General features: G+C 52.9%; 1 protein-coding gene across 1 annotated transcript in view; it reads left to right on the top strand.

The window, feature by feature from the left end:
* The window catches only part of SRSF11 (serine and arginine rich splicing factor 11), a 118,837-nt gene extending 98,124 nt beyond the window's left edge, over positions 1–20,713 (top strand). The window contains exons 11-12 of the mRNA XM_075320315.1: positions 19,097–19,241; positions 19,335–20,713. Of these exons, the coding sequence (XP_075176430.1) occupies positions 19,097–19,241; positions 19,335–19,532 (343 nt within the window). The 3' untranslated portion in view covers positions 19,533–20,713. The remainder of the gene's footprint in view (positions 1–19,096; positions 19,242–19,334) is intronic.
* Positions 20,714–23,227: the final 2,514 nt, after the last annotated feature.

Raw genomic sequence — 23,227 nt, 5'->3', positions numbered from 1 at the left:
GATTGGGTCGGTGTCAGATTTAACTTTGAAAAGTTTATGATCCACCCGAAACTCTGGAGAGTCTCCAGCGCCACGTTCAGGCTGTGTTGGCATGCCTCTTGAGAGGGTGCCTTGACAAGTAGATCGTCCAAGTAAGGGATCACAGAGTGACCCTGAGAGTGCAGGACTGCTCCCACTGCTGCCATGAACTTGGTGAAAATCCGTGGGGCTGTCGCCAGACCGAAGGGCAGGGCTACGAACTGAAGATGCTCGTCTTCAATAACGAATCGCAGCCAACACCGGTGCTCTGGAGCAATCGGCACGTGGAGATAAGCATCCTGATGTCCATTGACGCTAGGAAACATTGAGGCAATGACGGAGCGGAGGGATTCCATCCGGAACCGCCTGGTTTTCACGTGGTTGTTGAGCAGTTTTAGGTCCAAAACGGAACGGAAAGAGCCGTCCTTTTTTGGTACCACAACCAGATTGGAGTAAAAACCGTATCTTGTTCCTGAGGAGGAACAGGGATTACCACTCCTTGTGCCTGCGGAAGAGCATCGGCTCGGTCGGGAGGTGAGGAATTTCTGAAGATCTAGCCGGAGGACGAGAACAGAACTCTATCCTGTACACGTGAGACAAAATGTCTCTCACCCACCGGTCTTTGACCTGTGGCAGCTAAATGTCGCCAAAGCGGGCGAGTCTGCCACCGACCGCGGATGCGGAGAGAGAGGGCTGAACGTCATGAGGAAACCGCCTTGGTAGCGGTTCCTCCGGCTGCCTTCCTTGGGCGTGATTGAGCCCGCCAGGAATCTGCGCCTCTCTGAGCCTTTTGAGTCCTTTTGGACGAGGACAATTGGGACCTGCCCGAGCCTGGGAAGGACCGAAACCTCGACTGTCCCTTCCTCTGTTGGGTGTTGTTTGATCTGGGCTGGTGTAAGGAAGGGTCCTTACCCTTGGACTGTTTAATGATTTCATCCAATCGCTCACCAAACAGTCTGTCACCAGATAATGGCAAACTGGTTAAGCACTTTTTTGGAAGCAGAATCTGCATTCCATTCCCTCAACCACAAGGCTCTGCGTACAAACCACGGAGTTGGCGGACGCCACTGACGTACGGCTCGTAGAGTGCAGGACAGCATAAATAGCGGAAGTCGCAATGCAGACATTGCGAGGTTAAGGACGCCATCTGCGGCACAGATGTACATGTGACAGTGTCCACGTGCGCAAGACCAGCTGAAATAGCTTGGAATGCCCATACGGCTGCGAATGCTGGAGCAACCGACACGCCGATAGCTTCATAGACAGAATTCAACCAGAGGACCATCTGTCTGTCAATGGCATCTTTAAGTGAAGTCCCATCTTCCACTGCAACTATGGATCTAGCCGCAAGCCTGGAGATTGGGGGTTCCACCTTTTGACACTGGGTCCAGCGCTTGACCACGTCAGGGGGAAAAAGGATAACGTGTATCCTTAATACGATTGGAGCACGCTTATCTGGATAAGTGTGGTGTTTCCGGATTGCTTCTCTGAAGACAGAGTGGCCAGAAAAGTACTCAATATACGCTTGAGATACTGAAAAGGGATTTCTCCTGCTGTGAAGCTGACTCCTCCACCGGAGGAGCTGAGGGAGAAATATCCAACATTCCATTGATGGACGCTAGAAGATCATTCACTATGGCGTCACCATCCGGTGTATCCGGATTGAGAGCGGTCTCAGGATCAGAGTCCTGATCAGCTACGTCTGCCTCATCATACAGAGAGTCCTGCTGGGACCCTAACCAGTGATGAAGCCGAGTGCCGCTCCCAGCGAGCTCGCTTAGGCTGTCTGGGACTGTCGTCCGTGTCAGAGCCTGCGCCCTGGGATGCATGGGACCCCCCCGGAGCACTGATTTGTTCCAAATGAGGGTGGCCAGGGAGCATTGTATCAACATTGCCCATGGTCCGTCTGGACTGCAAAGTCTCTAAGATGTTAGGCACAGTCACAGACAATCTATCAGCCGAAACTGCTACTCCGTCCCTGTCCCTGGACAGGGTTCACCGGTGGTTTCTTTGGCCACCTCTAGCAGAGACCCTGGCTGACCAAGTGATACAGGGAAGCATTGCACACCATGGGGACAGTGGAACCTGCCGTGTGGAACAGTATCACGTGCAGTACAAGCAGCATAGAAAGCCTGTACCTTGGCACCCTTGCTTTTTTGCTGCTGTTGTCTAGCCATCTAGAAGTATATAGCCAAGAATAGCGACCGTACAGTGCAATGTATAGCATACAAGCAGAAAGTACAAATGAACACTTCAGCACATGCAGTACAAGCAGCATAGAAAACCTGTGCCTTAGCACCCTTGCTTTTTTGCTGCTGTTGTCTAGCCATCTAGGAGTATATAGCCAAGAATAGCGACCGTACAGTGCAGTGTATAGCATACCAGCATGAAGTACAAATGAACACTTCAGCACATGCAATACAAGCAGCCTAGAAAGCCTGTGCCCTAGCACCCTTGCTTTTTGCTGCTGTAGTCTAGCCATCTAGGCATAAAGTACAAATGGTATTAGTGGGGTCAGCACTTCAGGTGCCGCTTACCGCCCGCACAAAAGCGGGTGTGTGGTCGCCCGAATCCTGTGACTGGTTGCCCAGAGCTTGTCTCCCTTCTCCAGCCCAGACTGCGTGCAGGAATGGCTGCCGGCGTCTTGTGAAGAGGGGCGGGCCGTGGGCGTGCCTCAGACAAGAGCGGGAAACTGGCGTCCCACTGTGTCCAGTGAAGGGGGCTGGAGAATGCAAAGCAGACTCCAGCTCTCGGCGCTGACTTTCTGTACAGCGTCCCGCCCCTCCCCTGACTGACAGGGCTGGGGGCGGGAACGAAGCGAAAACTAGGCCGCAAAGCCGGGGACTCGAGTAATAAGCGCGGCCGTCCTTGTGCACGGCCAGCGCGGAAGTCCCCGGCGCACCACAAGTCCCAGCCGCGCCACAGTGTAAAACACCCCGCAACGGCCGGCGCGGCAGTTTCTAACACATAAATTCACTCAGCTAAGCTGCAGTGAATAATAGCACAAGCGCTCCGCGCTGTTGTCCCCGGCGCACTAGCACTCCCAGCAATGCTGGTGTGTGTGTGCGCGATGTGTACGGGGACACAGAGTACCTTAATGTAGCAGGGCCCTGTCCCTGACGATACCCAGCTCCATATCCAGCAGGGTCTCCGGGTCTGTGGATGGAGCCCGGTCTCAGTGCCTGGAGACCGGTAAGATCCCACTTCACCCAGAGCCCTGAGGGGGGATGGGGAAGGAAAACAGCATGTGGGCTCCAGCCTCCGTACCCGCAATGGGTACCTCAACCTTAACAAACACCCGACAAAAGTGGGGTGAGAAGGGAGCATGCTGGGGGCCCTAGTATGGGCCCTCTTTTCTTCCATCCGACATAGCAGCTGCTGCTGACTAAAACAGTGGAGCTATGCGTGGATGTCTGACCTCCTTCGCACAAAGCATAAAACTGAAGCAGCCCGTGATCCCACGGGGGGTGTATATGCAGAAGGGGAGGGGCCTTACACTTTTTAGTGTAATACTTTGTGTGGCCTCCGGAGGCAGTAGCTATACACCCAATCGTCTGGGTCTCCCAATTGGAGCTAGAAGAAAAGGAATTTACGGTAAGTAACAAAATTCCCTTCTTTCCCCCTGACGTGGTCAAGGGTTGGACCCAGTGTCCCAAGGTGGACCCTCCAATCTCCAGGCTTGCAGCTAGATCTTTAGTTGCAGTAGAAGATGGAGCGGCACTTAAAGATGCCACTGACAGGCAGATGGAGCTCTGGCTGAAATCCATCTATGAAGCTATTGGAGCGTCGTTGGCGCCAGCTTTTGCAGCCGTATGGGCACTCCAAGCCATTTCAGCTGGGCTTATACAAGTCGACTCGGTCACACGTACATCTGCCCCGCAGGTGGCACCATTGACCTCTCAAATGTCTGCATTCGCGTCTTGCGCGATTAATACTGTCCTGGACTCTACGAGCCGTACGGCGGTGGCGTCAGCCAACTCCGTGGTTTTGCGCAGAGCCCTGTGGTTGAGAGAATGGAAGGCAGATTCTGCTTCCAAGAAGTGCTTAACCAGTTTGCCTTTTTCTCGCGACCGATTGTTTGGGGAGCGTTTGGATGAAATCATTAAACACTCCAAGGGTAAGGACTCATCCTTACCTCAACACAGACAAAACAAGCCCCAACAAAGGAGGGGTCAGTCTGGTTTTCGGTCCTTTCGAGGCTCAGGCAGGTCCCAATTCTCCTCGTCCAAAAGGACTCAAAAGGATCAGAGAGGCTCAGATTCTTGGCGGACTCAGTCACGCCCAAAAAAGACAGCAGGAAGAACCGTTACCAAGACGGCTTCCTCATGACTTTCAGCCTCCTCTCTCCGCATCCTCGGTCGGTGGCAGGCTCTCCCGCTTTGGCGACATTTGGCTGTCACAGGTCAAAGACCGTTGGGTGAAGGACATTCTGTCTCACGGGTACAGGATAGAGTTCAGCTCTCGTCCTCCAACTCGTTTCTTCAGAACTTCCCCACCGCCCGACCGAGCCGATGCTCTGCTGCAGGCGGTGGCCGCTCTAAAGGCGGAAGGAGTGGTGACTTCCGTTCCTCTTCAGGAACAAGGTCACGGTTTTTACTCCAATCTGTTTGTGGTGCCAAAGAAGGACGGGTCCTTTCGGCCCGTCCTGGATCTAAAGTTGCTCAACAAACACGTAAAAACCAGGAGGTTCCGGATGGAATCTCTACGCTCCGTCATAGCCTCAATGTCTCAAGGAGATTTCTTAGCATCAATAGACATCAAAGATGCTTATCTTCACGTGCTGATTGCGCCAGAGCATCAGCGTTTTCTACGCTTCGTTATAGAAAGCGAACACCTGCAGTTCGTAGCGTTACCTTTCGGGCTGGCAACAGCCCCTCGGGTCTTCACCAAGGTCATGGCAGCAGTAGTAGCTGTCCTGCACTCGCAGGGTCACTCCGTGATCCCGTATTTGGACGATCTACTTATAAAGGCACCCTCTCAAGAGGCATGCCAACACAGTCTGGACGTGGCACTGAAGACTCTCCAGAGTTTCGGGTGGATTATCAACTTTTCAAAGTCAAATCTAACCCCGACCCAATCACTAACATATCTTGGCATGGAGTTTCATACTCTCTCAGCGATAGTGAAGCTTCCACTGGACAAGCAGTGCTCTCTGCAGACAGGGGTGCAATCTCTCCTGCAGAACCAGTCCCACTCCTTGAGGCGCCTCATGCATTTCCTAGGGAAGATGGTGGCAGCAATGGAAGCAGTCCCTTTCGCGCAGTTTCATCTGCGCCCTCTACAATGGGACATTCTCCGCCAATGGGACGGGAAGTCGACGTCCCTCGACAGGGATGTCTCCCTCTCTCAGGCAGCCAAGGACTCTCTCCGATGGTGGCTTCTTCCCACCTCATTGTCAAAAGGAAAGTCGTTCCTACCCCCATCCTGGGCGGTGGTCACGACAGATGCGAGCCTATCAGGGTGGGGAGCAGTGTTTCTTCACCACAGGGCTCAGGGTACGTGGACTCAGAGAGAGTCCACCCTTCAGATCAATGTTCTGGAAATCAGAGCAGTCTATCTGGCTCTGCGAGCCTTCCAACAGTGGCTGGAGGGCAAGCAGATCCGGATTCAGTCGGACAATTCCACAGCGGTGGCGTACATCAACCACCAAGGGGGAACACGCAGTCGGCAAGCCTTTCAAGAAGTCCGGCGGATTCTGACGTGGGTGGAAAACACAGCATCCACCATATCCGCAGTTCACATCCCAGGCGTGGAAAACTGGGAAGCAGACTTTCTTCAGCGCTCTATTGGGAGACCCAGACGATTGGGGTATAGCTACTGCCCTCTGGAGGCCACACAAAGCACTACATTAAAAGTGCAAGGCCCCTCCCCCTCTGGCTATACCCCCCCGTGGTATCACGGGTTCTCCAGTTTTAGCTTTGTGTGCGAAGGAGGTCAGACATCCACGCATAGCTCCACAGATTTTAGTCAGCAGTAGCTGCTGACTATTTCGGATGGAAGAAAAGAGGACACATATAGTGTCCCCAGCATGCTCCCTTCTCACCCCTGGATGGTGTTGTAAGGTTGAGGTACCTATTGCTGGTACGGAGGCTGGAGCCCACATGCTGCTTTCCTTCCACATCCCCCTGAGGGGCTCTGAGGAAGTGGGATCCTGCCGGCCTCAAAGCTCTGACGCCGGGCTCCATCCACAGACCCATTTGAACCTGCTGGATACGGAGCTGGAGTACCGTTCAGGGACATGGCCCTGCATCATACAGGTACTCTGTGTCCCCGTACACACAGGCACAGCACACTCCAGACTTGCTGGGTGTGCTAGTGCGCCGGGGACAGTAAAGGGTTACAGTCACTGCAGCTTTGCTGAGTGACTTTGTGTATTGGGAACTACCGCGCCGGACGCTCCGGGAGCGGCGGCGCGGCTGGGACTTGTAGTTCGCCGGGGACTGGGCGCCGACCGCGCTTTTACGGCGGCGGCGCTTATAAATCCAGTCCCCGGCTTCTGCGGCCTAGTGCCGCTTCGTTCCCGCCCCCTCCCTGTCACTCAGGGAAGGGGACAGACGCTGAGCAATCAGCAGCGCCGAGGGCTGGAGCCTTATTTACATGCTCCAGCCCTCTCACTGCACACTGTCGGACGCCGGATTCCCGCTCTGACTTGGGGCACGCCCACGGCCCGCCCCTCCTCACACGAGCTGGGGAAGACGCCGGCAGCCATTACTGCAGTCCGAGCTCGGACTTTCGGCAACCAGGCAGGACGGTGGCGACCATACACCCGCTTATAGGCGGGCGGTAAGCGGCACACATAGTGCTGACCCCAATATATACTGCAGTGTGTACATGTGTATTTTAACTGCATAGGTCGCTATATGCCCGCTTGGAGAGCGACACATCAGCAGCAGGAAAGCAGGTGTGCTAAGGCACAGGCTTTCTAGGCTGCTTGTATTGCACGTACTGAAGTGTTCATTTGTGTTTATGCTTGTATGCTATACACTGCACTGTACAGTCGCTAGTCTTAGCTATATTCTCCTGGAATGGCTAGACTACAGCAGCAGAAAACCAAGGGTGCTGGGGCACAGGTTTTTTCTTCAGCGCTCTATTGGGAGACCCAGACGATTGGGGTATAGCTACTGCCCTCCGGAGGCCACACAAAGCACTACACTAAAAAGTGCAAGGCCCCTCCCCCTCTGGCTATACCCCCCCGTGGTATCACGGGTTCTCCAGTTTTAGCTTTGTGTGCGAAGGAGGTCAGACATCCATGCATAGCTCCACAGATTTTAGTCAGCAGTAGCTGCTGACTATTTCGGATGGAAGAAAAGAGGACACATATAGTGTCCCCAGCATGCTCCCTTCTCACCCCTGGATGGTGTTGTAAGGTTGAGGTACCTATTGCTGGTACGGAGGCTGGAGCCCACATGCTGCTTTCCTTCCACATCCCCCTGAGGGGCTCTGAGGAAGTGGGATCCTGCCGGCCTCAAAGCTCTGACGCCGGGCTCCATCCACAGACCCATTTGAACCTGCTGGATGTGGAGCTGGAGTACCGTTCAGGGACATGGCCCTGCACCATTACAGGTACTCTGTGTCCCCGTACACACAGGCACAGCACACTCCAGACTTGCTGGGTGTGCTAGTGCGCCGGGGACAGTAAAGGGTTACAGTCACTGCAGCTTTGCTGAGTGACTTTGTGTTTTGGGAACTACCGCGCCGGACGCTCCGGGAGCGGCGGCGCGGCTGGGACTTGTAGTTCGCCGGGGACTGGGCGCCGACCGCGCTTTTACGGCGGCGGCGCTTATAACTCCAGTCCCCGGCTTCTGCGGCCTAGTGCCGCTTCGTTCCCGCCCCCTCCCTGTCACTCAGGGAAGGGGACAGGCGCTGAGCAATCAGCAGCGCCGAGGGCTGGAGCCTTTTTACATGCTCCAGCCCTCTCACTGCACACTGTCGGACGCCGGATTCCCGCTCTGCCTTGGGGGCACGCCCACGGCCCGCCCCTACTCACACGAGCTGGGGAAGAAGCCGGCAGCCATTACTGCAGAGCTCGGGGCACCAAGGCAGGACAGTGGCGATCATACACCCGCTTATAGGCGGGCGGTAAGAGGCACACATAGTGCTGACCACGATATAACTGCAGTGTATACATGTGTTGTTTTTAACTACATAGGTCGCTATATGCCCGCTTGGGGAGCGACACATCAGCAGCAGGAAAGCAGGTGTGCTAGAGCACAGGCTTTCTAGGCTGCTTGTTTTGCACGACTGAGGTGTTCAGTTGTGTTTATGCTGATATGCTATACATTGCACTGTACAGTCGCTAGTCTTAGCTATATTCTCCTGGAATGGCTAGACTACAGCAGCAGAAAACCAAGGGTGCTGGGGCACAGGTTTTTTTCTATGCTGCTTGTTTTGCATGGGCTGCAGTGTGCATTTGTACTTGTGCTTGTATGCTATACATTGCACTGTATGGTCACTCTTCTGGGCTATATTCCCCTAGATGACCAGTCTACAGCAGCAGAAGAGCAGAGGTGCCAGGGCACAGGCTTCTATGCTGTTTGGATTGCATGTGCTGCAGTGTTCATTTGTACTTGTGCTTGTATGCTATACATTGCACTGTAGGGTCACTCTTCTGGGCTATATTCCCCTAGATGACTAGTATACAGCAGCAGAAGAGCAGGGGTGCCAGGGCACAGGCTTCTATGCTGCTTGTATTGCTTGTGCTGCAGTGGTCATTTGTACTTTATGCCTGTATGCTATACATTGCAATGTACGGTCACCAATCTTGGCTATATACTTCTAGATAGCTAGTCGGCAGCGGCAAAAAAGCAACACAGTTTTCAGTGCTGTTTTTACTACATGGGATGCTGTTCATGACACCGTCCCATTGTGTGCATGCTCCCCTGTAGCACGTCGTCTGCCGGGGTCTCTAGCACTTCGTCTGCCGGGGCTCTACTAGTTGTGGCCAAAGAAACCTCCTGTCAACCCTGTCCATGGACAGGGACGGAGTAGTCATAATATAGAGACTTGCACCCATGGGTAATCTACTTGAACAAAAGGCAGCTCTTCAGGGCTTTGATACTGACATCGCTCTCAATCCGGATACACCGGGTGGTAACGCCATACGGAATGATCCTATACCGTCCACCAACGGAAGGTTGGATCTTTCTCCCTCAGCTCCCCCAGTGGAGATAGGAGACGAACAGGAGAAGTTCCTTTTCAGTGTCTCACGCAGATATTGAGTATTTTTCTGGCCACGCTGACTTCAGAGAAGCAGTCCAGGAACACCACGCTTACCAGATAAGCGTCTTCTCCAAACGTTTCTAGGATACACGTTATCCCTTTTTTCCCCTGACGTGGTCAGCGCTGGACCCAGGGTCCAAAGGTGGATTCTCCAATCTCCAGGCTTGCATATAGAGCCATAGTTGCACTGGAGATGGGGCTTCACTTCAAGATGCCATTCACAGACAGATGGACTCTGGTTGAAATCTGTCTAGGAGGCTATCGGCGTGTCGGTTGCTCCGGCATCCACAGCCGTATTGGCAACCTAACCTTTTCTGCTGTTCTTGCGCAGCTGACCTTGAGCAGGGACATCTGTACCGCAGAGGCGTCCGTAACCCCGCAATGTCTGCACTGCGACTTACCCTGTTAATGCTGTCCTAAAAGTACAGTCGAGGTTTCGGTCCTTCCCAAGCTCCGGCAGGTCCCAATTGTCCTCGTGCAAAAGGGCTACAAAACCTCAGACGGGCTCAGATTCCGGCCGGGATCAATCTCGCCCAAGGAAGGCGGTCGGAGGAACCGCTACCAAGGCGGTCTCCTCAGGACTCTCAGCTCTCTCTCTCTCTCTCCGCATCCGCGGTTGATGGCAGACTCCCCCGCCTTTGGCGACATTTAGCTGCCACAGGTCACAGACCGGTGGGTGACGGACATTGTGCTCACGTGCACAGGACAGTGTTCTGTTCTCGTCCTCCGACTCCATTCTTCAGAACGGGCCCACCTCTCCACCGAGCAGATGCCCTGCTGCAGGCGGTGGACGCTCTAAGAGCATAAGGAGTGGTGATCCCTGTCCCCCCTCAGGAACGAGGGCGAGGGTTTGTACTCCAATCTCTTTGTGGCTCCAAAAATGGACGGTTCCTTCCGTCCTGTTCTGGTTCTGAAACTGCTCAACGAGCATGCGAACGCCAGGCGGTTCCGGATGGGATCCCTCCGATCCGTCATTGCCTCAATGTCTCGAGGAGACTTCCTTGCCTCAACAGACATCAAAGATGCCTATCTCCACGTGCCAATTGCTACGGAGCACCAACGTTTTCTACGTTTTGTGATAGGAGACGAACATCTTCTGTTCGTAGCTCTGCCATTCAGTCTGGCGACAGCCCCACGGGTGGGCACCAAGGTCATGGCAGCAGTGGTAGCAGTCTTGCACTCTCACGGACACCCGGTGATTCCGTACTTGGACGATCTACTCGTCAAAGCAACCTCCCTCGAGGCATGCCAACGCAGCCTGAATGTTACGCTGGAGACTCTCCAGACTTTCGGGTGGATCATCAATTTGGCAAGGTCAAATCTGTCTCCGACTCAATCACTAACGTATCTCGGCATGGAGTTTCATACTCTATCAGCCATAGTGAAGCTTCCGCTGAACCAGCAGCGTTCACTGCGGACAGAGGTGCAGTCTCTCCTTCAAGGCCAGTCGCACCCCTTAAGGCGCCTCATGCACTTCCTAAGGAAGATGGTGGCAGCCATCGAGGCAGTTCTCTTTGCGCAGTTTCATCTGCGCCAACGGCAATGGGACATTCTCCGCCAATTGGATGGGCAGTCAACCTCCCTGGACGGGAAGTCTCCCTTTCCCTGACGGCCGAGGACTCTCTGCAATAGTGGCTTATTCCCACCTCATTGCCATAGCCCCCATCCTGGGCAGTGGTCACGACAGATACGAGTCTGTCAGGGTGGGGAGCAGTTTGTCTCCGCCACATGGCTCAGGGGACGTGGACTCAGCAGGAGTCCACCCTTCATGGAAATCGGGGCAGGGTATCTTACCCTATTAGCTTTCCAAAAGTGGCTAGAAGGGAGCAGATCCGAATCCAGTCGGACATCTCCACAGCGGTGGCATACATCAACCACCAAGGAGGGACACGCAGTCAGCAGCCTTCCAGGAAGTCCGGCGAATCCTCATGTGGGTGGAGGACACAGCATCCACCATATCCGCAGTTCACATCCCGGGCGTAGAAAACTGGGAAGCAGGCTTCCTCAGTCGCCAGGGCATGGACGCGGGGGAATGGTCCCTTCACCCGGACGTGTTTCAGGAAATCTGTTGCCGCTGGGGGGGGGGGCCGGACGTCGACCTAATGGCGTCTCGGCACACCAACAAGGTCCCGGCATTTATGGCACGATCGCGCGATCACAGAGCTCTGGCGGCAGACGCCTTAGTGCAAGATTGGTCGCAGTTCCGGCTCACATATGTGTTTCCACCTCTGGCACTCTTGCCCAGAGTACTGCGCAAAAATCAGATCCGATTGCAGCCGCGTCATACTCGTCGCACCAGACTGGCCGAGGAGATCGTGGTACCCGGATCTGTGGCATCTCACGGTCGGCCGACCGGGGTCACTACCAGACCGACCAGACTTACTGTCTCAAGGGCCGTTTTCTCCATCGGAATTCTGCGGCCCTGAACCTGACTGTGTGGCTTGTGTGTCCTGGATCCTAGCGTCTTCAGGATTATCCCAAGGGGTCGTTGCCACCATGAGACAGGCTAGGAAGCCCACGTCTGCTAAGATCTACCACAGAACGTGGAAGGTTTTCTTAATCTGGTGCTCTACTCAGGGAGTGTCTCCCTGGCCATTTGCATTGCCTATCTTTCTTTCCTTCCTACAATAGGAGTTAGAAAAGGGCTTGTCGCTAGACTCCCTCAAAGGGCAAGTCTCAGCACTATCCGTGTTTTTTCAGAAGCGTCTAGCACGTCTTTCTAAGGTGCGCACGTTCCCGCAGGGGGTTTGTCATATCGTACCCCCGTACAAGCGGCCGTTGGATCCATGGGATCTGAACAGGGTTCTAGTTGCTCTCCAGAAGCCGCCTTTCGAGCCTCTGAAGGAAGTTTCCTTTTCTCGCCTGTCACAGAAGGTGGCGTTTCTCGTTGCGATCACATCGCTTCGGCGAGTGTCTGAGCTGGCAGCTCTGTCATCCAAGGCTCCCTTCCTGGTGTTTCACCAGGACAAGGTAGTGCTGCGCATCATTCCGGAGTTTCTCCCTAAGGTAGTATCCTCGTTTCATCTTAATCAGGATATCTCCTTACCGTCCTTTTGCACTCATCCGGTTCACCGGTATGAGAATGATTTACGTTTGCTAGATCTGGTGAGAGCACTCAGAATCTACATTTCAAGCACGGCGCCCGTACGCCGTTCCGATGCTCTTGTCGCTGGTACGCGCAAGAGGTTGCAGGCTTCTAAAGCCACCCTGGCTCGATGGATCAAAGAACCAATTCTGGAAGCCTACCGTTTTGCAGGGCTTCCGGTTCTTTCAGGGCTGAAAGCCCATTCAACCAGAGCCGTGAGTGCGTCCTGGGCGCTACGACACCAGGCTTCGGCTCAACAGGTGTGCCAGGCAGTTACCTGGTCGAGTCTGCACACTTTCACCAAACATTATCAGGTGCATACCTATGCTTCGGCGGATGCCAGCTTAGGTAGAAGAGTCCTGCAGGCGGCAGTGACATCCCCGTAGGGGAGGGCTGTTTTGCAGCTCTAACATGAGGTATCTCTTTACCCACCCAGGGACAGCTTTTGGACGTCCCAATCGTCTGGGTCTCCCAATAGAGCGCTGAAGAAGAAGGGAATTTTGTTACTTACCGTAAATTCCTTTTCTTCTAGCTCTTATTGGGAGACCCAGCACCCGCCCTGTTGTCCTTCGGGATTTCTTGGTTGTTTGCGGGTACACATGTTGTTCATGTTGAACGGTTTTTCAGTTCTCCGACGTTATTCGGAGTTAATTTGTTTAAACCATTAATTGGCTTCCTCCTTCTTGCTTTGGCACTAAAACTGGAGAACCCGTGATACCACGGGGGGGTATAGCCAGAGGGGGAGGGGCCTTGCACTTTTTAGTGTAGTGCTTTGTGTGGCCTCCGGAGGGCAGTAGCTATACCCCAATCGTCTGGGTCTCCCAATAAGAGCTAGAAGAAAAGGAATTTACGGTAAGTAACAAAATTCCCTTCTTTTTTTTTTTTTTTTCTATGCTGCTTGTTTTGCATGGGCTGCAGTGTGCATTTGTACTTGTGCTTGTATGCTATGCATCGCACTGTATGGTCACTCTTCTGGGCTATATTCCCCTAGATGACTAGTCTACAGCAGCAGAAGAGCAGAGGTGCCAGGGCACAGGCTTCTATGCTGCTTGTATTGCTTGTGCTGCAGTGTTCATTTGTACTTTATGCTTGTATGCTATACATTGCACTGTACGGTCACCAATCTTGGCTATATACTTCTAGATGGCTAGTCGGCAGCGGCAAAAAAGCAACACAGATTTTCAGTGCTGTTTTTACTACATGGGATGCTGTTCATGACACCGTCCCATTGTGTGCATGCTCCCCTGTAGCACTTCGTCTGCCGGGGTCTCTAGCACTTCGTCTGCCGGGGTCTCTACTAGTCGTGGCCAAAGAAACCACCTGTCATCCCTGTCCAAGGACAGGGACGGAGTTGCAGTTTCGACAGATATATTGTCATAAGATAGAGACTTGCAGTCCAGACAGGCCATGGGCAATCTTCCTGACCAACCTCATTTGGAACGGGGGGGTCCCAGGAGGACTCTCTGTATGATAAGGCAGCTCTCCAGGACTTTGATCCTGACATCGATATCAATCCGGATACACCGGATGGTAACGCCATACGGAATGATCCTATAGCGTCCATCAATGGAAGGTTGGATCTTTCTCCCTCAGCTCCCCCAGTGGAGGAGTCAGCTTCACAGCAGGAGAAGTCCCTTTTCAGTATCTCAAACGGATATTGAGTATTTTTCTGGCCACGCTGACTTCAGAGAAGCAGTCCAGAAACACCACGCTTACCAGATAAGCGTCTTCTCAAAACGTTTTTAAGATACACGTTATCCCTTTTCCCCTGACGTGGTCAAGCGCTGGACCCAGGGTCCAAAGGTGGATTCTCCAATCTCCAGGCTTGCGTCTAGAGCCATAGTTGCACTGGAGATGGGGCTTCACTTAAAGATGCCATTCACAGACAGATGGACTCTGGTTGAAATCTGTCTAGGAGGCTATCGGCGTGTCGGTTGCTCCGGCATTCACAGCCGTATAGGCAACCTAACCTTTTCAGCTGTTCTTGCGCAGCTGGCCTTGAGCACATGTACATCTGTACCGCAGAGGCGTCCGTAACTCCGCAATGTCTGCACTGCGACTTACCCTATTAATGCTGTCCTAAAAGTACAGTCGAGGTTTCGGTCCTTCCCAAGCTCGGGCAGGTCCCAATTGTCCTCGTGCAAAAGGGCTACAAAACCTCAGACGGGCTCAGATTCCGGCCGGGCTCAATCACGCCCAAGGAAGGCAGCCGGAGGAACCGCTACCAAGGCGGTCTCCTCATGACTCTCAGCTCTCTCTCTCTCTCCGCATCCGCGGTTGATGGCAGACTCCCCCGCCTTTGGCGACATTTAGCTGCCACAGGTCACAGACCGGTGGGTGACGGACATTGTGCACACGTGCACAGGACAGTGTTCTGTTCTCGTCCTCCGACTCCATTCTTCAGAACGGCCCCACCTCCCCACCGAGCAGATGCCCTGCTGCAGGCGGTGGACGCTCTAAGAGCAGAAGGAGTGGTGATCCCTGTCCCCCCTCAGGAACGAGGGCGAGGCTTTGTACTCCAATCTCTTTGTGGCTCCAAAAAAAAGGACGGCTCCTTCCGTCCTGTTCTGGACCTAAAACTGCTCAATAAGCATGCGAACGCCAGGCGGTTCCGGATGGAATCCCTCCGATCCGTCATTACCTCAATGTCTCGAGGAGACTTCCTTGCCTCAACAGACATCAAAGATGCCTATCTCCACGTGCCAATTGCTAAGGAGCACCAACGTTTTCTACGTTTTGTGATAGGAGACGACCATCTTCAGTTCGTAGCTCTGCCATTCGGTCTGGCGACAGCCCCACGGGTGTTCACCAAGGTCATGGCAGCAGTGGTAGCAGTCTTGCACTCTCAGGGACACCCGGTGATCCCTTACTTGGACGATCTACTCGTCAAAGCACCCTCCCTCGAGGCATGACAACGCAGCCTGAATGTTACGCTGGAGACTCTCCAGACTTTCGGGTGGATCATCAATTTGGCAAGGTCAAATCGGTCACCGACTCAATCACTAACGTATCTCGGCATGGAGTTCACACTCTATCAGCGATAGTGAAGCTTCCGCTGAACAAGCAGCGTTCACTGCAAACAGAGGTGCAGTCTCTCCTTCAAGGCCAGTCGCACCTCTTAAGGCGCCTCATGCACTTCCTAGGGAAGATGGTGGCAGCCATGGAGGCAGTTCCCTTTGCGCAGTTTCATCTGCGCCAACTGCAAGGGGACATTCTCTGCCAATGGGACGGGCAGTCAACCTCCCTGGACAGGAAAGTCTCCCTTTCCCAGACGGCCAAGGACTCTCTGCAATGGTGGCTTATTCCCACCTCATTGTCACAGTGAAGATCCTTCCTACCCCCATCCTGGGCAGTGGTCACGACAGATACGAGTCTGTCAGGGTGGGGAGCAGTTTGTCTCCGCCACAGGGCTCAGGGGACGTGGACTCAGCAGGAGTCCACCCTTCAGATCAATGTTCTGGAAATCGGGGCAGGGTATCTTACCCTACTAGCTTTCCAGCAGTGGCTAGAAAGAGAGCAGATCCGAATCCAGTCGGACAACTCCACAGCGGTGGCATACATCAACCACCAAGGAGGGACGCGCAGTCGGCAAGCCTTCCAGGAAGTCCGGCGAATCCTCATGTGGGTGGAGGACACAGCATCCACCATATCCGCAGTTCACATCCCGGGCGTAGAAAACTGGGAAGCAGACTTCCTCAGTCGCCAGGGTATGGACGCAGGGGAATGGTCCCTTCACCCGGACGTGTTTCAGGAAATCTGTCGCCGCTGGGGGGTGCCGGACGTCGACCTAATGGCGTCTCGACACAACAACAAGGTCCCGGCATTTATGGCACGATCGCGCGATCACAGAGCTCTGGCGGCAGACGCCTTAGTGCAAGATTGGTCGCAGTTCCGGCTCACATATGTGTTTCCACCTCTGGCACTCTTGCCCAGAGTACTGCGCAAAAAATCAGATCCGATTGCAGCCGCGTCATACTCGTCGCCCCAGACTGGCCGAGGAGATCGTGGTACCCGGATCTGTGGCATCTCACGGTCGGCCGATCGTGGTCACTACCAGGCTGGCCAGACTTACTGTCCCAAGGGCCGTTTTTCCATCGGAATTCTGCGGCCCTGAACCTGACTGTGTGGCCATTGAGTCCTGGATCCTAGCGTCTTCAGGATTATCCCAAGGGGTCGTTGCCACCATGAAACAGGCTAGGAAGTCCACCTCTGCTAAGATCTACCACAGAACGTGGAAGATTTTCTTAACCTGGTGCTCGGCTCAGGGAGTGTCTCCCTGGCCATTTGCATTGCCTACTTTTCTTTCCTTCCTGCAATCGGGGTTAGAAAAGGGCTTGTCGCTCGGCTTCCTTAAGGGGGAAGTCTCGGCACTATCCGTGTTTTTTTCAGAAGCGTCTAGCACGTCTTTCTAAGGTGCGCACGTTCCTACAGGGGGTCTGTCATATCGTACCCCCGTACAAGCGGCCGTTAGATCCATGGGATCTCAACAGGGTATTAGTTGCTCTCCAGAAGCCGCCTTTCGAGCCTCTGAAGGAAGTTTCCTTTCTCGCCTGTCACAGAAGGTGGCGTTTCTCGTTGCGATCACATCGCTTCGGCGAGTGTCTGAGCTGGCAGCTCTGTCATCCAAGGCTCCCTTCCTGGTGTTCCACCAGGACAAGGTAGTGCTGCGCCCCATTCCGGAGTTTCTCCCTAAGGTCGTATCCTCATTTCATCTTAATCAGGATATATCCTTGCCTTCCTTTTGTCCTCATCCGGTTCACCGGTATGAAAAGGACTTACGTTTGTTAGATCTGGTGAGAGCACTCAGACTCTACATTTCCCGCACGGCGCCCATGCGCCGTTCCGATGCACTTTTTGTCCTTGTCGCTGGTCCGCGCAAGGGGTTGCAGGCTTCTAAAGCCACCCTGGCTCGATGGATCAAAGAACCAATTCTAGAGGCCTACCGTTCTGCGGGGCTTCCGGTTCCTTCAGGGCTAAAAGCCCACTCAACCAGAGCCGTGGGTGCGTCCTGGGCATTACGACACCAGGCTTCGGCTCAACAAGTGTACCAGGCAGCTACCTGGTCCAGTCTGCACACTTTCACCAAGCATTATCAGGTGCATACCTATGCTTCGGCGGATGCCAGCTTAGGTAGAAGAGTCCTGCAGGCGGCAGTGACACCCCCGTAGGGGAGGGCTGTTTTGCAGCCCTAACATGAGGTATTTCTTTACCCACCCAGGGACAGCTTTTGGACGTCCCAATCGTCTGGGTCTCCCAATAGAGCGCTGAAGAAGAAGGGAATTTTGTTACTTACCGTAAATTCCTTTTCTTCTAGCTCTTATTGGGAGACCCAGCACCCGCCCTGTTGTCCTTCGGGATGTTTTTGTTGTTTGCGGGTACACATGTTGTTCATGTTGAACGGTTTTTCAGTTCTCCGATGTTACTCGGAGTTAATTTGTTTAAACCAGTTATTGGCTTTCCTCCTTCTTGCTTTGGCACTAAAACTGGAGAACCCGTGATACCACGGGGGGGGTATAGCCAGAAGGGGAGGGGCCTTGCACTTTTTAGTGTAGTGCTTTGTGTGGCCTCCGGAGGCAGTAGCTATACCCAATCGTCTGGGTCTCCCAATAAGAGCTAGAAGAAAAGGAATTTACGGTAAGTAACAAAATTCCCTTCTTCTTCTAGCTCCAATTGGGAGACCCAGCACCCGCCCCTGTTTTTTTGTGTACACATGTTGTTCATGTTGAATGGTTTCAGTTCTCCGATATTCCTTCGGATTGAATTTACTTTAAACCAGTTTATAATTTTTTTCCTCCTTCTTGCTTTTGCACCAAAACTGAGGAGCCCGTGGGAGCACGGGGGGTGTATAGGCAGAAGGGGAGGGGCTTTACACTTTTAGTGTAATACTTTGTGCAGCCTCCGGAGGCATAGCCTATACACCCAATTGTCTGGGTCTCCCAATTGGAGCTAGAAGAAAAGGAATTTACGGTAAGTAAACAAAATTCCCTTCTTTTATCTCAAACGGAACGAGATAGAGAAAAAAAGTGAATTAGTTGTAGGGAATCATCGATTCAATACGAATCGACACCTTGCATACAGAAATGCTATGATTAGAACGTGTAAAACTCACAAGGCTGCGGACATGAAGCGATACCTCATGGAGACCTTCCTACAAGTCATTGGGTATGGTGGATGTGTGGAGAGGCCTCCACGCTCACCTGACCTGACCCCATTGGATTTCTTTCTGTGAGGACACATCAAACAGCAGGTGTATGCGACCCCTCCACCAACACTGCAGTACCTACCACGGCGTATCACAGATGCTTGTGCAAACGTGTCGCCTACCATATTGCACAACGTGCAGCAAGATACAGTATGCTGTGCAGAGTCCAGATGTGCATTGCAGCTGACGGGGGCCACTTTGAGCATCAAAGTTAAATGAGCGCCATATGCGTGACCAGCATTCAATGTTTTGGTGGGGGGGTGTCATGGGTTTCATATCATAGCATTTCTGTATGCAAGGTGTCGATTCGTATTGAATTGATGATGCCCTACAACTTTTTTAATTCACTTTTTTTTTTTCTATCTCGTTCCGTTTTTGAGATAAAAATGCTAACTTGTTTTCGCCAGGTGGCGCTATAGGTGGTTTCATTGCGTAGCGCATGGCTACTTTACTATACCTAGACACCACTTCTATGCCTATAGCTGCCGCAGTTCTCAAGTTAATGACGGTGGACAGGATATGGGTGGACACACTGTATAATCTCTGGACTGACTGGTAAATTTGCATTTCAGGCATAAAAAAGAAAAGAAGAAGGATAAAGACCGAGAGAAGGCCCGAGATGAAAGGGAAAGGTCATCCAGCAAGAAGAAGAAAAGCAAAGACAAGGAGAAGGAGAAGGAACGAGAGCGAAGATCCGAAAGCGAAAAAGACGTGAAAGTAAGTTTACTGACGCCAACCTTGGTGACTGATTTGCTTCGCCCTGTTGTCTCCGGCCACTAGCTTTACCTCGCCGGCTCTTTCTATTCACAGCAGGTGACGCGGGACTACGATGAGGAGGAGCAGGGCTACGACAGCGAGAAGGACAAGAGAGAAGAATATATGGTGACAGAAGCCAGCCCCCCGCTAGAGAACGAGGACGTAATTGAGAGGTCGGTTGCAGAATCGGTAAAGGACTCCAAAGTGAACGGAGACGACCACCACGAGGAAGACATGGATATGAGCGATTGAGCTGCTCCCCTCCCCCACCCCTGCTCCTTACTATGTGATTTTCATTTTTTTTATTTAAGATTTGGTCGTCTGCAGCACAGAGCTTATTGGTGAATGTAAAACTACAGAAGTCATTAGATTTGTATCGGAGGGTTTGTCTGACAGTGGATAACCTGTCTTGTGTGGTTTTAAAGAAAAACTGTAAAAAAGAAAAATAAATAAAAACCCTCCCCCCCCAGTTCTTTAACGTGACGCAACTTAACTAATACGTTGCATGCGTCTCCCACCTCGCATGTGTTGTACCTTTCTGCTGTTTAGATGCCCAGTTCCCTCGTGTGCTAGACCGCAAATAGTTCAGTATCCCAGAGACATGGCTGCTCCCAACCAATGGTCTTCTGTTCCCTCCGGCGGGAAGGTCAACGCTTCCTCCTAACGTAGCTAGCTCGCTCGCCGTCCTCCAGCGCCAGTCTGTGCGCCTTCATGCTTTAGTTAGAAGTTGCTACTTTTACTTAAGACTGTGGTAACCAGTTACAGGTTTCCCACTATAGTGTTTGCCGTTCTATCGAATGCACGGGCCGGTCATTGTTGGCCGGGTTCATGGTGCTCAGCGTCCATGTGCAACATACTGCGGCTAATTCCCAGCAGTCTCACACTTAATCTACCAATAGTCTGGGATGGGAAAAACTTTTACTGATCCAGTACAGCGTTTTGTTTTTTTCTTTTTAGATGATCTTCCTATAGGGCGGCATTCACTAGCTGTTGTAAAAAGCACCACTCCCAGCATCCCACGAGCTGTCAGGACATGCTGGGAGCCATAGTTTCCATACTCTGTAATGGAGGTTTCCGGTCGCATTGTATGCTCTACAATGTTCACATGAATTAGTTTTTGCTTTTTGTAAATGAGTGGAGAGATGTCTGTGCATTTTAATTGGAAGTATGTGCACTTTTCTTCCCCCCCCCCCTCCCCATCAGACCACCTTCCTAACCCACATATATATATATTTTTGTGTTCCCACTCCCGTTCCCTGGTGCTGTGAGTCCATTCTATTATATGCTGAGTAGTTGGTGCATTTTATTTTTTTTTGACCAGGCTTCACTTCATTATCAGCAGCAGTCGTAGGTTCCACTCTGTGCCATCTCCATGTACAGTTAATGACATTTTGTTTTATGAGAAACTTTGATAATAAAATATATAAATGAAAGTATTTGTCCCTGATCTGGTCACTGGAGGGAGTGGGCTCTTCAGTGCTCCTCCGCCTCCCTGCTGGCGGCCGCTCCTGAAGATTGATTGTTTAGGTCTGGGCGCTTATTGCCTAGGAAACCAGCCACCGCTGATAAACTGCAAAAGTGGCCGGTGACCTAAGCAATAAATAATAGAATAAAGTCTCCTCCCTTTCTGTTTGGGAACAGATAATTTTTAACATGGGGTAAATTGCAAAGTTGCTTGTGTTTTTTTTTTTTTTTTTTTTAATGAGCACTTTCTTTGTCGCTCCATTGGGAGACCCAGACAATTGGGTGTATAGCTTCTGCCTCCGGAGGCCACACAAAGTATTACACTTTAAAAAGTGTAACCCCTCCCCTCTGCCTATACACCCCCCCGTGCATCACGGGCCCATCAGTTTTTCGCTTTGTGTTGAAGGAGGCACACATTCACGCAAGCTCCACATTTTAGTCAGCAGCAGCTGCTGACTTTATCGGATGGAAGAAAAGAGGGCCCCTAACAGGGCTCCCGGCATGCTCCCTTCTCACCCCACTCTGGTCGGCGGTGCTGTTAAGGTTGAGGTACCCATTGCGGGTACAAAGGCTGGAGCCACATGCCGTTATCCTTCCCCATCCCTTAGGGGCTCTGGGAGAAGTGGGATCCTAACCGGTCACCATGCACTGGGACCGGGCTCCCTCCGCAGCCCCTGGGGGAATCTGACGGACAGGAGACCGGGTATCATCAGGGACAGGCCCTGCTTCTCTGAGGTACTCTGTCCCCTTGGGGACGGCGCATAGAGCGCCTGTGTGCAGCGGCTGCTGTGTGTTTGGTATCGCCGGGGCTACCGCGCCGACCGACTGTTTCCCGGCCGCGTTACTAACTTTAGTCCCCGGCTTCTGCGGCCTAGTACCGCATACTCCTGCCCCCGGGCCTGCCAGTCAGGGGTAAGGGCGGGACGCTAGACTGGACGTCAGCGGTGAGGGCTGGAGCATACTTAGGTATCCTCCTCCCCCCTCACTGAGCACTGTGGGGCACCAGATTCCCGCACTTTCTGAGGCACGCCCACGGCCCCCCCCTCCTCTGAGAACGCTGGCAGCCATTGCTATCATCACTTCTGCCGGTGGAGAACTTCAGACGAGCTCCACAGCTCTGGGAGGCCCAGGCAGGGAATCTGGTGGACACACAACCGCTGAGGGCGGTCGGTAAGCCGCACCTGTTACCAGGTGCTTCCCCCCCCCCCCGGGTGCCGAAGTGTATATATATATCCGTATATTGTGTACATTTGCTCTGTTCGGCCGCATTATTTGCTTTTGGCTATATACCCTCACTGATTGCTCTAAGAGGAGACAACAGCATGTCGTCCGCAAAAAGCAAGGGTGCCAAGGCACAGGCTTATTTTGCAACCTGTACCTCTTGTGCGGCTATGCTACCTGCAGGTTCCACCTACCCTCATTGTGTGCAATGCTCGGCCACTGTGACACTCACTCAGCCGGAGCCTCAGCCACTGGTGGGACCCTCGGCCCAGGTAGAACCACCGGCTACCACTGTCCAGGTGGCAGGGACAGAGTTTGCAGTGTTGGCTGAGAAACTTTCTGAGTCACTTTCACAATCCATGGCTCAGTCTATGGATAAATGGTCTGCTAAGATACTAGAAGCTTTGCAGTCCAGACCGGTAACACAGGCCCCGGGCACTGTTGAATCATTGCCCCCAGGCCCCCCTCGGTCGGCGCAGCAAAGTGCTCCTGGGGTGACTCCTAGGTCCCACGGTGAGGACTCCGACACGGACCGCAGTCCCAGACCGGCTAAGCGGGCTCGCTGGGAGCTTCCCTCGACTTCATCACACTGCTCAGGGTCTCAGCATGAGGACTCTCTGGAGGATGAAGCGGAGGTGGCAGATCAGGGCTCTGATCCTGACGCTGCTCTCAATCTTGATACACCTGAAGGGGACGCCATAGTAAATGACCTTATAGCGTCCATCAACCAGGTGCTAGAACTTTCTCCTCCAACTCCACCGATTGAGGAGTCAGCTTCTCAGCAGGAGAAATTCCAATTTAGGTTTCCCAAACGTACACGGAGTGCGTTTTTCGATCACTCCAACTTCAGAGATACAGTCCAGAAACACCGAGCATTTCCGGACAAGCGCTTTACTAAGCACCTTAATGACACACGTTACCCCTTCCCCACTGACGTAGTTAAGGGTTGGGCTCAGTGTCCCAAGGTGGATCCTCCAGTCTCCAGACTGGCGGCTAGATCCATAGTAGCAGTGGCAAATGGTTCATCGCTCAAGGATGCCACTGACAGGCAAATAGAGCTCCTGATGAAATCCATCTATGAAGCCATAGGCGCATCTTTTGCTCCGGCATTCGCAGCCGTATGGGCACTCCAAGCTATCTCAGCTTGTCTGTCTGAGATTAATGCAGTCACACGTGCCTCTACTCCGCAGGTTGTGTCCTTAACCTTTCAGGCGTCGGCTTTTTCGTCCTACGCCATGAACGCCGTCCTGGACTCTGCGAGC

The sequence above is a fragment of the Anomaloglossus baeobatrachus genome, chromosome 8, assembly GCF_048569485.1.
Source record: "Anomaloglossus baeobatrachus isolate aAnoBae1 chromosome 8, aAnoBae1.hap1, whole genome shotgun sequence".
NCBI lineage: Eukaryota > Metazoa > Chordata > Amphibia > Anura > Aromobatidae > Anomaloglossus > Anomaloglossus baeobatrachus.
This window is presented reverse-complemented; position numbering and strand designations above follow the sequence as displayed.